The sequence below is a fragment of the Blennius ocellaris genome (assembly GCF_963422515.1).
Source record: "Blennius ocellaris genome assembly, chromosome: 14".
In the NCBI taxonomy this organism is placed as follows: Eukaryota; Metazoa; Chordata; class Actinopteri; order Blenniiformes; family Blenniidae; genus Blennius; species Blennius ocellaris.
Window position 1 is genome coordinate 24,019,598 of NC_137663.1, and position 17,392 is coordinate 24,036,989.

At 42.6% G+C, this 17,392-nt stretch overlaps 1 protein-coding gene across 1 annotated transcript; it reads left to right on the forward strand.

The window, feature by feature from the left end:
- The first annotated feature begins 365 nt into the window (after positions 1-365).
- Positions 366-6,595, forward strand: spns3 (SPNS lysolipid transporter 3, sphingosine-1-phosphate (putative)). The gene is made up of 12 exons (XM_080509446.1): positions 366-710; positions 802-867; positions 1,666-1,802; positions 2,572-2,723; positions 2,896-2,962; positions 3,047-3,189; positions 3,451-3,603; positions 3,688-3,877; positions 4,217-4,282; positions 4,371-4,469; positions 4,551-4,722; positions 6,119-6,595. The coding sequence occupies exons 1-12, from the start codon at positions 482-484 to the stop codon at positions 6,244-6,246; spliced, it is 1,602 nt and encodes a 533-aa protein (XP_080365572.1). The 5' UTR covers positions 366-481; the 3' UTR covers positions 6,247-6,595.
- The last annotated feature ends 10,797 nt before the right edge of the window (positions 6,596-17,392 follow it).

Sequence of the window (17,392 nt, forward strand, 5' to 3'; positions counted from 1 at the left end):
TCATTTCATCTACTTCTTCTTTCTTTATGGTTTGGACACAGTTGCAACAATCTGCTCCATCGGGTATTTGTGTAATTTTCTTTTGTGTCACAAGAACCGTTTCTAAAGCGGTTCCACAAAGTACGTTAACTGATTCCCCCCCCCAAAATTGGATTACTTGGGGAGTAACAGTCTTCAGAATCCACATGCAAGAGCAACATGACACTTCCCATCGTGCGTCATCAGATGATGAACGACTAATGTGCTAAATGTGTTCACTATTGTCAGCCAGTGATGTTATTCACTTTGTTTCAAAGAAATGAAAAACGCGTCACACCCCGTTCTCGCACACACGTTAGAATTGCTTTGCTGCATCGACTCAACACAGCGCTTGAGGATCCAGTGAGATGACACGTCAGGCCGCTGGGACTCAAACTGCAAGTGCACGGGCCGTAACGTCACACGTTCTGACGCCTTCCAAGTGAAGAACGAGCCGCTCGCCATGGAGCCGAAGAGATCGGTGTCGTCCCCGCAGGACCCTCCGGCGCCTCGATGGAGCGTGGGCTCCGGCTCGGGTCTCCACTACGGCTCTTTCGTAAACAGCCTCTCCTCACTTACGCCGAACGCCGTGGTGAGCAGCCCGGCTCCGCCGACCAGACGGGACTACGTGGCCATCGCTGTGCTTTGCTACATCAACCTACTCAACTACATGGAGCGCTACACAATAGCGGGTGGGATTTTATTGCACACGACTGCGTTCCATGTCAACATAGTCTATGTTCTCCCATTTGGAGGTTTTCACAATTTTCTTTCATCATGTAGGCGTCCTTTCCAACATCCAGACCTTCTTTGATATCAGCGACAGCACAGCCGGACTTCTGCAAACAGGTATGATGATAAATCTCCTCAGGAGAGTCAAAGCTGTACTGATTCAGGTAGTTAAAAAAAACAAAACAGATGAGGCAGGACAGCTGTACGGATTCATAGATAACAAGAATCAAGATGTTTTATCTTGCTGTTTTTAAGCAAGATACAGCATCGTGTGAAACATCCTTGGCGTGTTGGATGATTCAAGTTCTAACAGATAAGAAAAATGTAGATTAGTTTCCTAGATTTCTACTAAAAAAGTCAAAAGTCTTATGAACTTATTTAATTATTAGTTGCAACTGCCTAAAAAAGATCAATAAAAATCAACAAGTTTGAAGAAAAATCAATAAATGCGATTGAACCAACAACCCTTTCTCAGGTCGAATACTTACTGTATTACACTAAAGCTTGCACAAAGGTACAACATGTCATATTTTTTTGTTTGATCTGATGTAAAATGATTTAGAAAAATGACATTAATCAGCAAAATCTCCAAGGCGCTTTTGGATGGTTTTTATGATGTCTGCATGACAAAAATGGGCCATTATTACAGTTCAACCATAAAAAGAGATATCCAGGCAGGAGAGACAGCTACTGCAGTGACTCGACATCATACAGTTAACAACAGAAGCGTGACTTAAAGATTTCATGGTGCGTTTTTAAACTGAGCATTTGATAAATACACTTTCTGATGAAGTTTCTAAATCTGAGGCCAGTTTTGTATTTGTGAGATCTGTTCTGTTTTTGCATTGAGATATATGTATAAAAAAACAAGAAAAAGCATGGATTAATTTAGTGTTTTAACCAATCCATTTCCAGTTTTCATCTGCAGTTTCCTGCTGCTGGCCCCTCTCTTTGGATACCTTGGCGATCGCTACAACCGCAAATACATCATGATTGGTGGTTTGAGCGTTTGGCTCACGACGGCAGCGGCCAGCTCTTTGGTCACTGGGTCGGTGAGTGAGTAACGGATACGTTCTTATTTAGAAAGAAAAATTAGGAAGAAGAAGAAGAAGAGGTCAGAGAATGTAATTTCCTGCCACCGCAGTAGTTTCCTTCCTCTGGTGCTCACTCTCATCAAGGGTTCCATTTAACTGGGTGTGATATAATCTAAAAGTCCAGGCCTCCGTGGGGTTTGCATGGTTTTGCATGCATGCCGCTGGTGTGACACCATCTTAGTTTCAACAACTATTTTGTCTTCATCTTCGAGTCACATGTCGGGAAACACAACGTGTTTGTGAAGATTCCTGTGGACTATTGGTTCTTGCACACTGGCATTAGCTCGCCTGTATTGTTTCCGTGTGAACAGCCTTTCCAGAGTCTTTAAATTCTAACTTCCATCTCTTAAAAACTGACTTGCTCACACTTGAGTCATTCTGCAGAAGTTATTTCTGTTCTGAATCTTACACCCTGATCTAATCCTGCGTGACATCTACACAACACTGAACCCCCCCCCCCTTTAAAGATTTGCTCATAGTAGTTTTCACTTAATGTAAATCAGCAAATATTACAGTCAACCAAAGAAATGTCAACTATTTTTACAAGTTTGTTCGGCAAACTTTGAGTAGCACGACAAACAACCCGCGGTGTTGCTTTAAATACGACGAGGGTTAGGGTTAAGGCGTTCAGTATGGCTGCTGATGTTGTTTTCCGAATGTGAAAAATGACTTGCGTTGAGGTGCGATGACAGGATTATGTGAGTTCACGCCCTCTCATGTCTTCCAGCAATTTTGGCTCCTCATGCTGTTGCGAGGGCTGGTCGGCATCGGGGAAGCCAGCTACTCCACGATCGCCCCCACAATCATCGGCGACCTCTTCACGGGGGGGAAGCGAAGCGTCATGATCTGTATCTTCTACATCTTCATCCCCGTTGGCAGGTTAGACTCGAAATCTGTCTTTTAAATAAGCACGCTGAAGTTTCTGTTTTGTCACATTGAAGACTTGAGCCTTGACGACATGCAATAACAAGAAATGGCAGATGAATAAAATAAATGATGCATGCCTTCATTTAAAAAAACATTTTTTTTTTACGTTGCTATATATTCTCAGTGGTCTGGGATACATAACCGGTGCAGGCAGTGCTGCTCTCACGGGGGACTGGCGCTGGGCCCTGAGGGTGAGAACATTTCTCATTCATCGGTTATATTCTGAACGCGTCGTGTACAGTGATGGATATTTCAACGTTCTTCTGATTTATTAGATCACTCCAATCTTAGGTCTTGTGGGACTCGTCCTGTTGGTCTTCTTATGCCCTAACCCACCCAGAGGTGCCGCAGAAACCCTCGGGGAGGGCGTCACAGGGCAGAGCTCCTACCTGGATGACATCAAGTATCTCCTAAAAACGTAGGACGTGAAAACCAAAACGAGTAAAAAAAAAAAAAAAAAGAACAGAAATGGCAGTTGGATATGTATTCCTGCTTAGACACATAAAGCAAAACTCTTTTTTTGTAAAAGTCCTTTAAAGTTGGGTCGTTAATTGGAGATGTCCCACGTTAAACATCAGTATATTTACAAAAAGGAGGTTTATTATAATATTCCTCAATAATCCCCCCCCCCTTCTTGAAAAATAGTCTAATTCTCTGATTTTCTTCACTGTGACTCCAGGAAAAGCTACGTGTGGTCAACCCTGGGGGTGACGGCTCTGGCCTTCCTCACTGGAGCCCTGGCCTTCTGGCTGCCCACCTTCCTGTCCAGAGCTCACGTCGCTCAAGGCCTCAGAGAACCGTGCCTCAAGGAGCCGTGCGACTCCACCGACAGGTGTGGCATCGCCTCCGTTTCGTGGCGTCGCGCTCCAACCCGACGTCCACAGAGGTTCACCGCGCGTCTCTCTCCGTTGTGCAGTTTTATCTTCGGTGCAGTGACGGTGACGACGGGCATTCTGGGAGGAGCGCTGGGCACCACTTTGTCTCGCCAGTTCCGGGAGAAGGTGTCGAATGCAGACCCGATCATCTGCGCAGTGGGCATGATCGGGTCGGTGCCCTGCCTCTTCATCACTATCTTCGCAGCTTCAGCCAGTATTCCGGCAACTTACGTAAGAAACTGTGTTCTGATGGCTTTTAAGTTCATTTGTGGGGTTGGACCACTTTATATTTGGTCCAGTCTGACATGTCGCAACAGCTGTTGGAAATACATGAGTCCTATTGGTAGCATTCTTTTTAATGGTTTATTGAGATGCAGCATCATTTTGTACAGTGGTTCTGATTACTGATTGATAATTTCAAAGTGAATTTTTAGTTTTTGAATTCTATTAAGGACTTCTAACATTTCTTGTTCCTGTTGTGGTCAATATGACGATCTGCTGCTTATACATTAGTTGGCAGGATAAGGATTCATTATTCACCTTTATGATGTTTTGCATGGATCATTTCAGGTGTTTATCTTCTTTGGTGAGTTGCTGCTCTCTCTGAACTGGGCTGTACTGGCCGACATCCTGCTGGTGAGTGTGGCTACAGGTTAATGATGGGTATACCTGTTAAACCGTGCGTTGAAACCCGACGCGAGCATTGAATTTGTGTGCGTTGCAGTACGTCATCGTACCAACCCGAAGGGCCACAGCGGAAGCCGTGCAGATCACGGTGGGTCACCTTCTGGGTGACGCCGGGAGTCCTTACCTGGTCGGAGTGGTGAGACATAACGTTCCCACACCATGGCGCCTTTTCTTCGTCTTTGGGCACTAATGTTGTTTCCACCCCCTTCGTCTTTAGATCTCTGATGCAATACAAGCGTCTAATCCTGAAACCAGCAACTGGAGCTTCCACAGCCTGAAGTACAGCCTCCTGCTCTGCCCCTTCGTCGGCGTCATCGGCGGAGTGTTTTTCTTTGTCGCCACTTTCTACATCACGGAGGACAGAGAAGCAGTTCAGCGACTGATTAAAGGTAAGGTTACTCGTATAACACACCAGCATTCTCTGCAGAATCTACCGTTAGTGTAAAATGTCCAGGCCACACACACGCCATTGAATCCACTCACTTCTCACAAGTTTCTCTTGCATCTGCAAACTTAACTTAGTAGCTCGGCAGAGATGTGAACCTTCTTTACTCAGAGAAATTTTGGATTAATTGTCCTCCCAATATTCAATTTGACAGCAATTTAAGATTTTACCCAGAGAGTGGGAAGAAATAAAGTACAAATACTTCTGAACTTGAATAGGCTTTTGGTGTTTCTGTACTTTAATTGAGCATTTTTCTTTTACTCCCTATATAGAACGTGAATATCAAATATCTGTGATTTGTTTTTTGGTACATTCTCGCATTCGTACACTTTCTCCCTCATTACTTGTTGTTTTAACCATTACAGATTAGGAATGTGCAGAGGACTGTGTGTACAGTTTGTGATACAGGGAAAAACACCAGCAGAGACAAAGATAAACTTAATCAGTTTTACTACAATAATATTGATTTAATCTGGGTTTAAAACTCTCATAGTGGTCAATTATATTTGAAAAGGTTCAGTCATAGAATGTGTATTACCTGTTGCACCTGCTGTTTTACTTTCGAATCTACTTTTAGCTTTTGGTTCATCCTTGTAAAGTTTATCAGCTCTGCAACAATAGGACACAGTTGTGCAAATAATGGAATACAATTAAAACAATTTATGATAATGACCTTTAAATTCTAAGGCAGAAATGCTAAATGAATACTCCAAACAACCTTTTCCCAGGTCCATTGTTTTGGTCAGATGTTTCTGTCTGTCCCTGTCAATCAGGTTAAAAATATTATTGAATAATGTTATTGAAGTTTTATTGTTGTGAAATTAATTTATTATGTCTTTAGTACATATTAACACTTAAACAGTTTGATTACTTTTGCCACCTCTGGTTTTAATGTAGGGCAGAATAAAACTGGACACACAAAATAAGCTGTACAATAATTTGGATGAAACTATTAAAAAAACCCAAAACAAACATGTTTTCAGTTTCTGGCATCTTTCATCGTGGTGCTTGAGAAAGTTTAATGTTTGTTTCTACCGACAATGACAAGGAGTTTCCACCCTTGCACAATGACGCACTGTTTTTTTCTTTCTTTTTCTTTTTTTTTTTATGGACTCCGACACCAAACAAAGCCAATAAGTAGTTGTTCAGGTTTTCACCTGAACTGACTTCATTCTTTCTAATCTGCTGGACCCTTCATTGATGCGTTGAGAAAGAGGAAAACTCGCTAGATAAGAGCACTTCTTCACTTCTCGGTTTCAATGTCTTTTTCTCTTCTTTTTTTTTTTTTTTTTCAAACTAAACTTAAAATGCTGCAAGCTTATATGTCTGTGTGTCACCAGGAGATGACGACACACCGCAGGCAGCCCCATTTGAGCCCTCCTTGGAACTAGAAAACAAGAAAGATGAGGTGGAGAAAAGTGCCGACGCAGCGAAAGGCGTGGAGAACAAGATGTATGAGCCGACATGAACGCCGACGTGACGCCTGGCTCTCTTTCTGTGTTCTAAGTCGTATTGTACACACCTGAGGTTGGAGGAAAGTCCGGCTGATTTGCACAAGCACAAATACGTCTGTTTGTGAAGCACTTCAGTCAGTTAGAAAAAAACAAACAAACCATAAATTATTGTCTGAAAGACGTCGGACTTTCAAACGGATCCTGTTGAAATTACTTTTTGCTTGAATACTTGAAACAAAAATGCCGTTCGATGTTGCTTGAATGTAACTGTTTGTTTACACATCTGAATAAGTCAAGTATGATGCGTCTTGGATTCTGTTTCACTTGTTTTCCTTGCTTTCTTGTTTCAATTTCAGCTCAGATGTCTTCATAATGTCAACATAACTGTATTCAGGGTTGAATTATTATGGAAAAAAGTTTGTATTTCCTTTTTAAAAAAAATGTAAATAAAATAATTTTAAAAAGCAAATGTAAATTTTATTTTATTAAAATTAGCATTTCATGTATGAATTACACACTAAAAAGTGTAACAGGCCTGATATCAGGAGACATTTATTTCTTACTGCATTATTTCGAACACTAGACAAAATCTATGCATTTTAACAATGTATTTCCATAGATATCTATCTAGTTTATTTATGTACTTGTTCGTTTTTACTCCTGTTTATAATGATTTTTCCTTACCGCATGTCAAGATAAGCAATAGTCTGAGAGGAAAACCACAATCAGACCTGACTGACATGAAGGAGAACATCAGTGATGTTGCAGCAGCGCTGATGTAATCAGAACCATTTAAAAGAGTCAATTTGAAGAAGAGAAACACTCAATGTTCATCAAAGAGACACTTTTATTACGTCATATTTCCTATATTCTTATTTTTCACATGACTACATTACACCTCTCACTACAGTAATGCAACTTTATATATATTAATCTCAACACAACAGATTTGGATCTATTCAAACAAGCTGCACAGGTTGTTGGCCCAAGATGCACAGATTGTTTGCAGATTGAAATCCGTCGTCTTATGAAACTTGTTAAAATGCAGCATCTTTCTGTACTCATGTATGTGATTTTACTTCATTATCAATCAAGAATGTTTTTTTTGTGTGTTCCATTCACATTACCCATAGCAAATATTAGTCTACTATTAGTTTTATAGTAGATGATGAAAATACCATCATCATTATTCATTACAACAGCCGTCCACTACTTGCTGCTGCATTCCTGTGGTCAGGTTGATTTTAGAATAACTTTAGCTTTGGATGAATATGCTGAAGAAGCTCGATATGGAGGAGGATCACATTAACCTCCCTGTTTATGAATCGTGCAGCTGCTGCTTCCTAATGAGGACCAGAGGGGCCTCAGGCTGGACCACAGCATGTGTACATTACGCCATTAAACACTGAAGATATTTATGTTTCAGTTTATGCATTTACTTTAACAGCGAGCAGAAGAAATTCCATGCAGCTATTTTATTAGATCCAGTAAGGATGTATGCGTTAAAACTGATTTTTGTTCGACAGTTTTGAGTTTGCCCACTAGATGGCAAAGTTGCATTGCTCTAAACACGCCATCAACCGTTGCTGCCCTGCTTTCGTGAGTCCCGATGGATTTATCAAATGTTCTCTGAGACCTCCAGTGGACCTGATGGAAACGCCTTTATGTTCTCATGTCCGTATGCTTTAATGGTCTTGAGCATCCCTGTGTGTGTGGCAGCCTTATTACATGTAATGATCTCACTGTGAAGATAATGTATGTTTGTAATTAGAACGGCTGTGAGAAAACACATTTGCAGGAGGTTTTATGAACCCGGCCCTCAGTTAATAATGCCTTAATGGCCAACATTAGCTTTAAAAGATAAAAAAAAAAAGAGGCTCAATTAGGGGAAAGAAAACACATATATACCCACATGTACACTTATTTGTATTTAATTAATGCAAAAATAATTATTATAGTAATGCTGAATCTCTGATTTAGGGACATAAATCAAGTTTCTCTTTTATGGTTCATACATTATTTCATGCTGTCGTGGTTATGTATAATTATCAATTGTTCAAAACATGATTAAGGAGCAACTTTGTTCCCTGCATGAATACATGGAAGTTCACTAACAAGGAAAATACCTCTTAAAGTCTCAGTCATGACCTCTTACTTAAAAAGAAGACCATTAAATTAAAATGTAGTTTTCGCCGTTTGGGTAATTTTATTGCAATAGCGCCAAAACCCAATAACATCGTTTACCCAAAGTTATCTTTATAGTGTTTCTGGACAATTTCTAATTTAAATGTGCTTATTTCTGTGGTTGAATTTTCACGCTGTAATAAATCATTAACTATGAAGCAGACACCTGAAAATGTTCAAATGTTTGTTTTTTAGAAATCGGAAAAGGCAACGGACACTCTTTATTTTTTGTCTTAAGTTTCCCTGTAAAAACATTTATCTATTCATTGTCTAGATTGCTTCATCCGTCCAAAGGCAGGAAACAGCCTGGACAGATCAACAGTTGACAGAGAAAGACAACCGCAACATACTGACATTCACACTGTCGGGCAATTTAAGGTCACCGGTTGACCTCACATGCATGTTTTTGGAGTGTGGGAGAAATAAAATGAATAAATAAATAAAATAAAACACACAAAGCAGAACATGCAAAGTTCACATAGAAAGTTTCAGACATTCACACAAGTTTCTCCAAGAATTCAGGGATGTAAAGCTCCAAAGTATTAATGTTGTATTTCAAGAGAAAATGACCTTATGCAAGGACAAATAGTTTGAACTGAAATGTTTCTGCCATCCACAGAAACTGGAGGAGATTAGGAAAAAAGCAGACTGATGTTTTGACTATGCCGACATTATTGATACAAAATACGAAGCGTGCCATTGGCAATACACTTTGCACACACGCACACACACACACACACACACACACACACACACACACACACACACACACACACACACACACACACACACACACACACACACACACAAGGAGACAATGTGTAATACATACAGAGGCCCCACCGGGCTGAACTGCTGAATGACGGATATTCTCACTGTTTGGCATGAGTCCTGATCACAACACCCATCTCACATTCAATAACATTCAATGTTGAGTGTGCAGGTCTGTGTGTGTGTGCGTGTGTGTGTGTGCGTGTGTGTGTGTGTGTGTGTGTTTGTGAGTGTGGGGGGGCTTTTCTCCAGGTACTCTGGTTTCCTTCTACTGTCCCTAAACGTGTGCTTGAGAGTAATTACAGACTCACCTGTAGGTTTGAAAGCTCCTACATTGGATAAAGAAAGGGAGGATGGATTTCTGAAAGTGCCGACAGTGTTTTATGTTGCACAGTGTGGTTGTCTGACGAGAGGATGAAATATGTGTGGGTGATTAGGTACGCCAAATATCAATAGGGGAAAAGCACAAAGTAAAATTGATCTGTGTTTTAATCCTTTTTGCTCACATTTTGAAGTGTGAGTGAGTTGAAAATTGCTCCTCGAAGTGTGGAAATGTGTTATTTCTATGTTGGACGTGTTGAGCAGGTCCATTGTTTGTGAAGGAACTTGTTACAGAGAAATGTGTTGGGTTCTCTTGTGAGGCCAATACGATTTAATAATCTCAAGATTATTAATTGCTTCTTTTAATGCATTACTTTTATTTCTTTAATGGTTTTTTTACTTTCTTTTTTGTCTCTTTTTAAAAAAAATTTATAAAGCACTGCAATTGGCCTTGTGTCTGAATGGCGCTCTATAAATAAATGTGCCTTGCCTTGCGGTGGGAGTGATAATGAAGGGTTCGAGGAACGACACAGAAGGTAACAGACATACACTACATTCTCATTCACATTTTCATAGATCTTCCATCAACCGGGGTGACACCGACGCCCCCCGAGTGCAATGTGCTACCGCGTTAAACCAATCATCAGGCAGCTTATACGCTCACTGAATCCCAAACTGGGGCTGCGACCTCCCCTGAGTTCATGGACATTCGTCGTCTTAATCTCAGCCACTCATGTCAGAGTTGATCACACAGCAGACAAACAGAGAATATTTACATTCCCCTGTGTGACAGCTCCTCGTCAAGCCCTTTCTGATGTCTTCGGACAGCTGCTGCAGAGGTGTCTGACGTCCCCTGGCGGGTCCTAACAGCTGCATGCCATTGCTTGTCTCCCTTGTTTTGTATTGGAGTTAACCGCGCGGAAAGGGCAAAGGTCATTCCCCCTGTCACTCTCAGGTACAAGGTCACGCGGTAATTGGGCTGCATTCTGACCACATTGCAGGTTTCCCCTCAATAACATCACAGTTATCGTTCAGATGGAATCTTGTATTAGAATTTCCCGGCTGAGCTAAAATAAAATATGAGCCGACATTTCACATGCAAGTGTTGAAACTGTTGACAAAACCTGACATTTACAAATGGTTGAAAGACGCGGTTCAAGGACGCTGAGCCATTGTTAGCGGTTTCATTGCTTTGCTGTGGAATTCGCTGGTATTTCCTTTTGTTTTTGAACCATTCAGCGTCGAGCCTGTAATTTTCCACAAGTTTTGCGATTGCCCAGCGTGCTCGGGGAATAGATGGAGCAGCGTGACACTCACGAATAACAAGCAAGCCACACGCACGAACGCCAGAAGGTATGTGGAAAACATTCAGGAGGTAACAGTTCGACCTGCAATTAAAACACAATGGGTATTGTGCAGCATGTTTCGGAGCACTTTATCTGCATACCTCCCTGCCCCCCCCCCCCTCCGTCCACCCATGGCTGTACAGGAAACCGTCACAATAGCTAATAAATTGCACAGGTCGATCAATGAGGGAGCCGGGAGCCAGGCGGAGAGCGGATACAGTCAGTGTTGACTCAGGGACGGCGGGCATTTCACTCGCGAAAACAAGCGTGTTTCACATGAAATACTTTGCGTACACGTTCGGTGTCGGGGGCAATCTGACTACTGCAACGGCGTCTTCACACATTTTACTGTAAGAGAAGACGCCGCTTATCTGGATCCTGTTTGCGTCTCTGGCTCTGCTCTGCACGTCGGCCGCAGAACGGTGATAAGCGCAGAGGAACCACATCTGTGGATGTGGAGCCGCACTCCCTCCTTATCGCCTGCGAGCTGCTGCAGTGACATGACATCATGTGGAGGAAGAGCCCTCCCCACCCTCGGCACTGTCACTTGTTTGGACAATTACATCACATCTTCAGTAAAGACAAATATTTGTGACCTGCATGGCTTCAGGAGCAGAGGACGGAACGCTGACATAAAGTCATGTGTGTAAACTGAATAACTGTGTGCATGTGCTGGGTGATACAGGAAGAAATGTGTTGATTGGAGTGTTGGGAGTGACGGTTCACACATGCAGAAATGTAGAAATAGTTGGTGTTGATTGATACAGCGGTTTTGTGATGCTTTGAGCTTACTAGTGCCAGTCAAAGACATAAACACTACTGGGAGAAACCCTAAAACAAGGATAAAACAAACATTCAGCTGGAGTGCAAGTAAACATGATTTTTAGGGGGCGCCACATCTGAATAATGGGAATTCCTGTGATTTCAAAGCAGATTTGTTTTTTTTTTTTTATGAAAGCTTGCACGGTAAATGAGTGTAGCTTTGCTGTCCTGTTGTGAAATACTTTTGTCTGAGGAGAGGAAAAAAAAAAAGATTAAAAAAAAAATCGGACTGCTATTGAAATGCCGCCGAATCTTGAGGTTTGCCCAATAATGGCATGTGTGCTTTCTGGTCCTATGTATTTAGCATTCCTATTTCAGAGCTTGGCTGGCCGCTGGGTTGAACAGAGCTGATTCACAGACTCGGTACAAAGTCCCATACAGCCTATAAATATGAGACACAGCAGTGTACCGGGCTTCTCTCACAGCAAGTCAGCCTCAGCAAGTAAAATTCCTCCAATTAGACAGAAATACAAAACAGATCCGCATGATAATATCAAAGCAGACGGCAGAGATTGGACTGGTTTCACCTCCTGAACAGATCAAGTGAGACTGATGACCCGGGACCGAGAAGACCAACGTGGATGGAGCTGTCAGATAAATAATTGAATGAACAGATTAAAGATGCCATGCCTGCCCTCTGAACACTAAATTTAGTCACTGCTGCCTCCCTACTGTACATCCCCGAGATCAGACTGCCGAGGAGCAGAGCCATCAGTCCAGATCTATTCAGATCCCCAGCTGCTGCGCCGCCAGACATTCGCTTGTTGCTTGAGTTTGGGAGAGCGTGACTGCGGAGAAGGAGGGGAGGAGTGTGCGGGCATGGTGGCTCCTACAGTCGGGGACAGACAGTCCACAGGTCAGAGGTCGCGGCAGGAGACAGAGGAAAGGTCAGAATTGCAGATCCCAAAGACAAGACAGCTCCGGCTCCAAAAACAAACCTTCGCGAGGAGAGTGGAAGTCTGAGGCGGCCTGATCCGACCAGACATTCGCCAGGGTGGCATGCTCACGTTGTCAGAAGCCATAGTCTCTTAAAAATGTTGACGATAACTCCACATGACAGGCCATGTTACCGACTGCTGCTGGATGAAAACTGTGTTTTTCTCAATTGTTTTCACAAATCTTTACCACCCCCTGCCAGGAGTCAAGAATTAAAGTCTCTGCTTCTGTTATTGCTGCAGTTTGTACTTGTAATTAAAATGTATAAAACAAGACAAAAGCTTACTGTTTGAACACTACGATGCAGTGGATACATACGACGGCTCATCTGACTGAAATGCCTCAAGCTGACTTTTGGTATTTTCCATCAGGAGTTTAAATGAAGCCTAATATCCCAACATATGTTTTTTAAACTGTAACATCCAAACATCAGGTTCTCAAATGCAGCAGAGGTTATAGTTACATGTTCAAATGTGTACTTAAAATGTTCACTTTCTCTGATGGAACAAAACAGTCCAAGGTCCTCCTCATTCTCTCCCTCCGGATCTATAACGTACATGGTGTTCTCGAGTAACCCATGACGCGGTTCCTTGGTAGAGGAAGGAAGAATGTGCACATTTACCCCGATGTAAACATGGCTGATTGGGATAACAATGGAAGAATGACAGACTGCTGTGTGGTCAGTGTTTGTGATGTTTTTGTTTTTGGAATCGTGGCCCCCTTCATGTCCAGACCGAAAGTGCTTTTAAATGAGTCGGCAGGAAAATGAAAAGAACATCATCACCATCCCAAATTTTCATTTTTAATCCCAAATGAATACCAGAAATAAAGAAAGTAATTCAATAGATATTTTTGGAAACAGTAAGGAGAAGACACAACCTACAAGATAAAACCTGACAAATCCCAACCAAATAACTAATGCATGATTATTAACACTGGTGCACACTGTGAAGCGATCTCCCTTCCAGTTCTTCTTTAGTTTATCAGCTCAAAGTGGTGAAGAACAGCTGATTCACTCACAGCTGACAGACATGCGTCATTGGGACATTTAAACTTTACGGGCTGCCACATGTCGGAGGGCCAAAAAGAACTGGCCTTATCGTTGCACAGGCGCTGGGGCCTGCCGATTAGCAGGTTATCTCCCATCCTGCACTGGAGGCCCGGCCCCGAGCTGACAGGAAGGAAGGCCGCCGCACAGCAGCCCGGTGGCTCCGGGCCACACAGCAGAATAAAGCAGGGAGAGATAGGTCTGAGCTTACTGAGCCACTCTGCACGATGGAAAAACACACAGGATCCCACAGACATGACCAGCATATCAAACACATGCCAAAGAAAGCGGATGGGTTGGGGGGGGGGGGTCTGGGGCTCCCTCCTAAGCCCTCCACATGAGGCCACTGGCTGGTTTGGACCTCTCCTCTTTTCCAGCATCCTCTCTTATCTTGTTGTATTTGCAGCGTAACAAAAGCGATTCCCAACAGTGTCATTTGATCATTTTTCTGCCGAGGCTGCCGGGCTGTTTTGCATCATACTTTCCAGATTCAAACACCGGGGCGTTTCAGACATCAAACTCATTGCGAAGTAAGTGGGTGATTGTTTCCAAAGTGGTTCTGCACAATGAACTCCACTGGGGGCTGCATGTTTACTGGCACTCTTCTCTTTTCTCTGGAAATAAAACAATGCAGATCAACTTGGTGCATTGGATTGCTCACAGACCTCAGCTCTGATACCCTCGCAATGCCAAACGCCGGCAGAGCTCAGCCAGGCAAGCGCCCAGCCTTCTTCCTCACCGATGCCAGGAATCAGCCTCCCTCATCATCCACACACCTTCCCTCCCCCAGAGTTTGTTGAGCACTTCACCATTGTGAAGCCTGAAATTAACTTTAGTTTTGCGTCTCACCTCTGTGTTCAAAATCGGCTGGAATGAAGCTCTTGTGAGAGTTACAGAGTCATTAGTGGGCAACCCAGATCATTGGGAAAGCTGCCTATTGGCCTCAGTTGCCGCCGGCTTTCAGTAAAATCAAACTACACTTGTCAGGAATGCCCCCTCGGCACGCCCACCTTTCACTCACACGATGAACTCTGCACTCCTGTTAAATCAACAACATCTCAAGTTTTCTTACCCTGCCATGCACCTTCCCATTCAAATTCCATCAGTGCACTTTGATGGGGGACAATGAAATACTCCAGCACTACGTTATCTGCGATATCGTCGTCATTAAGCAAAGAACAATTTGGGATTCCCATCCAGGCAAAGTGAAAATTGCTCCGCACACACAATAAAGGAGCGATAACAATTAGCCGGTGATGTCGTATAGCGCCTTCCTGACTGAACACAGATGGCCCAGACACTCTCATTTGCATGCAGGGTCGGTCCTCCCCTGCCATTCAGGAGCGGGTACTTGTGATTAATATTCAGCAAACCTGGTGCCACTATCGCTGCATCTTGTTTTGGGAGTTTGTCTCTAGAGAAAAACTCACCTCGCAAAAAAAAAAAAAAAAAAACCTCACAGAGGTGTGAATGCTCTGTAGTGCTTCACATATTGAAACAGCCCAGTGTTAACATGCAGTGACGCTTTTGTCAATTGTGCACAAGAAACCACTGGAACCCGTTAAAAATTGAGCAGAAATCATTTATTTAATTTTTTTTTCTTTTTTTTAGAGGAAGCTGTCTTAAACAATGTCTATCAGTGAAACAGCCGTAGAATTTAATAGGCCAGGTAGTGGTAAGCACTGCTGCCTCACGGTGATGGGACTCAGGTTTGGTTCTGGGTCTTTTGCAATGACTGTGTTCCTGTGTGGGTTTTCTCTGGAGTCCCCTGCTTTTTTCACATAATGCAAACATTCTTCATAATTAAAGAATCTAAACTGAATTTAAAAAAAAAATTTCTTTAAAGTTTGGAAATCTGTTCAAGAGCCTAATTTCACGCAAAGATCCATCAGAACAGATGATGTGATTTTGGAGGGGGGGGAAATCATCTGTGATGATGAGTAACCACCCCCACCCCAAAAAAAAATAAATCTCATGGTAATTTCACTACAGCAGCGACAATAACCATTTATCCCGAGAGTCATTAAGGTACTGTGTATTCTCCCGCTCTTATCTTTTGTGTAAACATCTCCCAAATGAACTCCGTGCAGGAAACCCAGCAGACTACCAGGACACTGAGACAGATAAGCCAGTGTGATTCTGACAGGCGGTATGACAGCACATGATTTGTCCTGGGATGTAGTTGTCCTTACATTTTGCTCTGATACTGTTTTTTTTTTCTCAGTGCAGAGTCTCTCTTTGCCTTGGACTCAAAGTTCATAGTTCCCCGGGAGCTATTGAAACATTGGCTCAGCACATCTCCATGGAAACCTGAAAGAGAAAAAAACATAGTCTGCTTCTGGCATTTTCCCTAAATTTACTACAGAAAAGATCAAATACAATATTTACACTGTCATCTGGGATATGCACATTTTTCTATTAAAAGACATTTAAACAGGTTTGTGGATCATTGAAAAAACTGTTGGAATCCCTCCAGCTCTGTTAAATATGTGATCAGCATTTTGTGGTTATAACTGTGTGGTGGGAAGATTGTGATTTAAATGAACTTGACTTTAACTAGTTGCACTTCTGTTTGAGGTTATTGTTTGCAGGAGGAAAATCTAGCAACCTGTTGTCTTGATGTGAAAGTTCACATTTAATTTCTACACTCTGGACCTGGCTTGTTTTCTTACAGGGTGAGATCATTCTTAAAATGAATGTACTGAATCAATTGTCATCAATGTTTGCTTTTACTACAACCACGTTGTTAAATAAAAGGTCAAAAAGTCCCCACACATCCGAATTCAAGTGGTGCAGAAGATGGATGGATGAATGTAGTTTATGGTTAGCACCTCTGCCTTACGACAAAGAGAAACATGGCACAAGTCCAGACTTGGTGGCCTTTCTGTGAAGTTTGCATGTTCTCTCTGTGCGCATACAGGATTTTCTCCAGATTACCACAGTTCTAAAACGGGCATGTGAGATTAATTGGAGACCCTAAATTCCCCTTAGGTGTGAATGTGAGTGTGTGTGGTGGTTGTCTTCTCTCTCGAGGTGTCCAAGATGGATGGATGGACGGATGTCTCCCAGTGTGTGTCGTGTGATGACCTGCCTACATCCACGGTCAGCTGGGATCGGCTGGATATAGCAAGATGCAATCTAAAAATAAATAAATAAATGGACGGATGAGTAAACATAAGTATTTTAAGGCATCTTCCTTTGATCTCAAAATATCTCTGTAGCTACCACACGCTTCAGTGACCAGCTTCTGCTAACCTAGTTATGCTGTAGTAATAACAGCAACATTATCCAAGGCAACAGTCAATATGCGCAAATAAATAAATAAATAAATAAATAAATAAATAAATAAATAAATAAATAAATAAATAAATAAATAAATAAATAACACCCACCAGTTTCCCACCACAGCCTTTGAGCCCTACAAATAACCGAGACCCCCCCCCCCCCCCACACCCCCTCCTCCCCTGCGCACCACAATCCGGCTGCGCTCCCCGGCGTGGATCAGTATCAGGTGCGCCTCCATCATTCGCTGCAGGGCTTCAGGGGAGGAGGAGTTAGAGCACGGTCACACCCCTACACTAGCGCTCAGTCATTAAGGCGAGAGAGAGAGAGAGAGAGAGAGAGAGAGAGAGAGAGAGAGAGAGAGAGAGAGAGAGAGAGAGAGAGAGAGAGAGAGAGAGAGAGAGAGAGAGAGAGAGAGAGAGAGAGAGAGAGAGAGAGAGAGAGAGAGAG

Coding starts and splice junctions, on each gene's coding strand:
- spns3 (XM_080509446.1), top strand. CDS start 482: ATGGAGCCGAAGAGATCGGTGTCGTCCCCGCAGGACCCTCCGGCGCCT. Junction 868..1,665: donor AGCCGGACTTCTGCAAACAG/GTATGATGATAA, acceptor ATCCATTTCCAG/TTTTCATCTGCAGTTTCCTG. Junction 4,283..4,370: donor TACTGGCCGACATCCTGCTG/GTGAGTGTGGCT, acceptor TGTGCGTTGCAG/TACGTCATCGTACCAACCCG.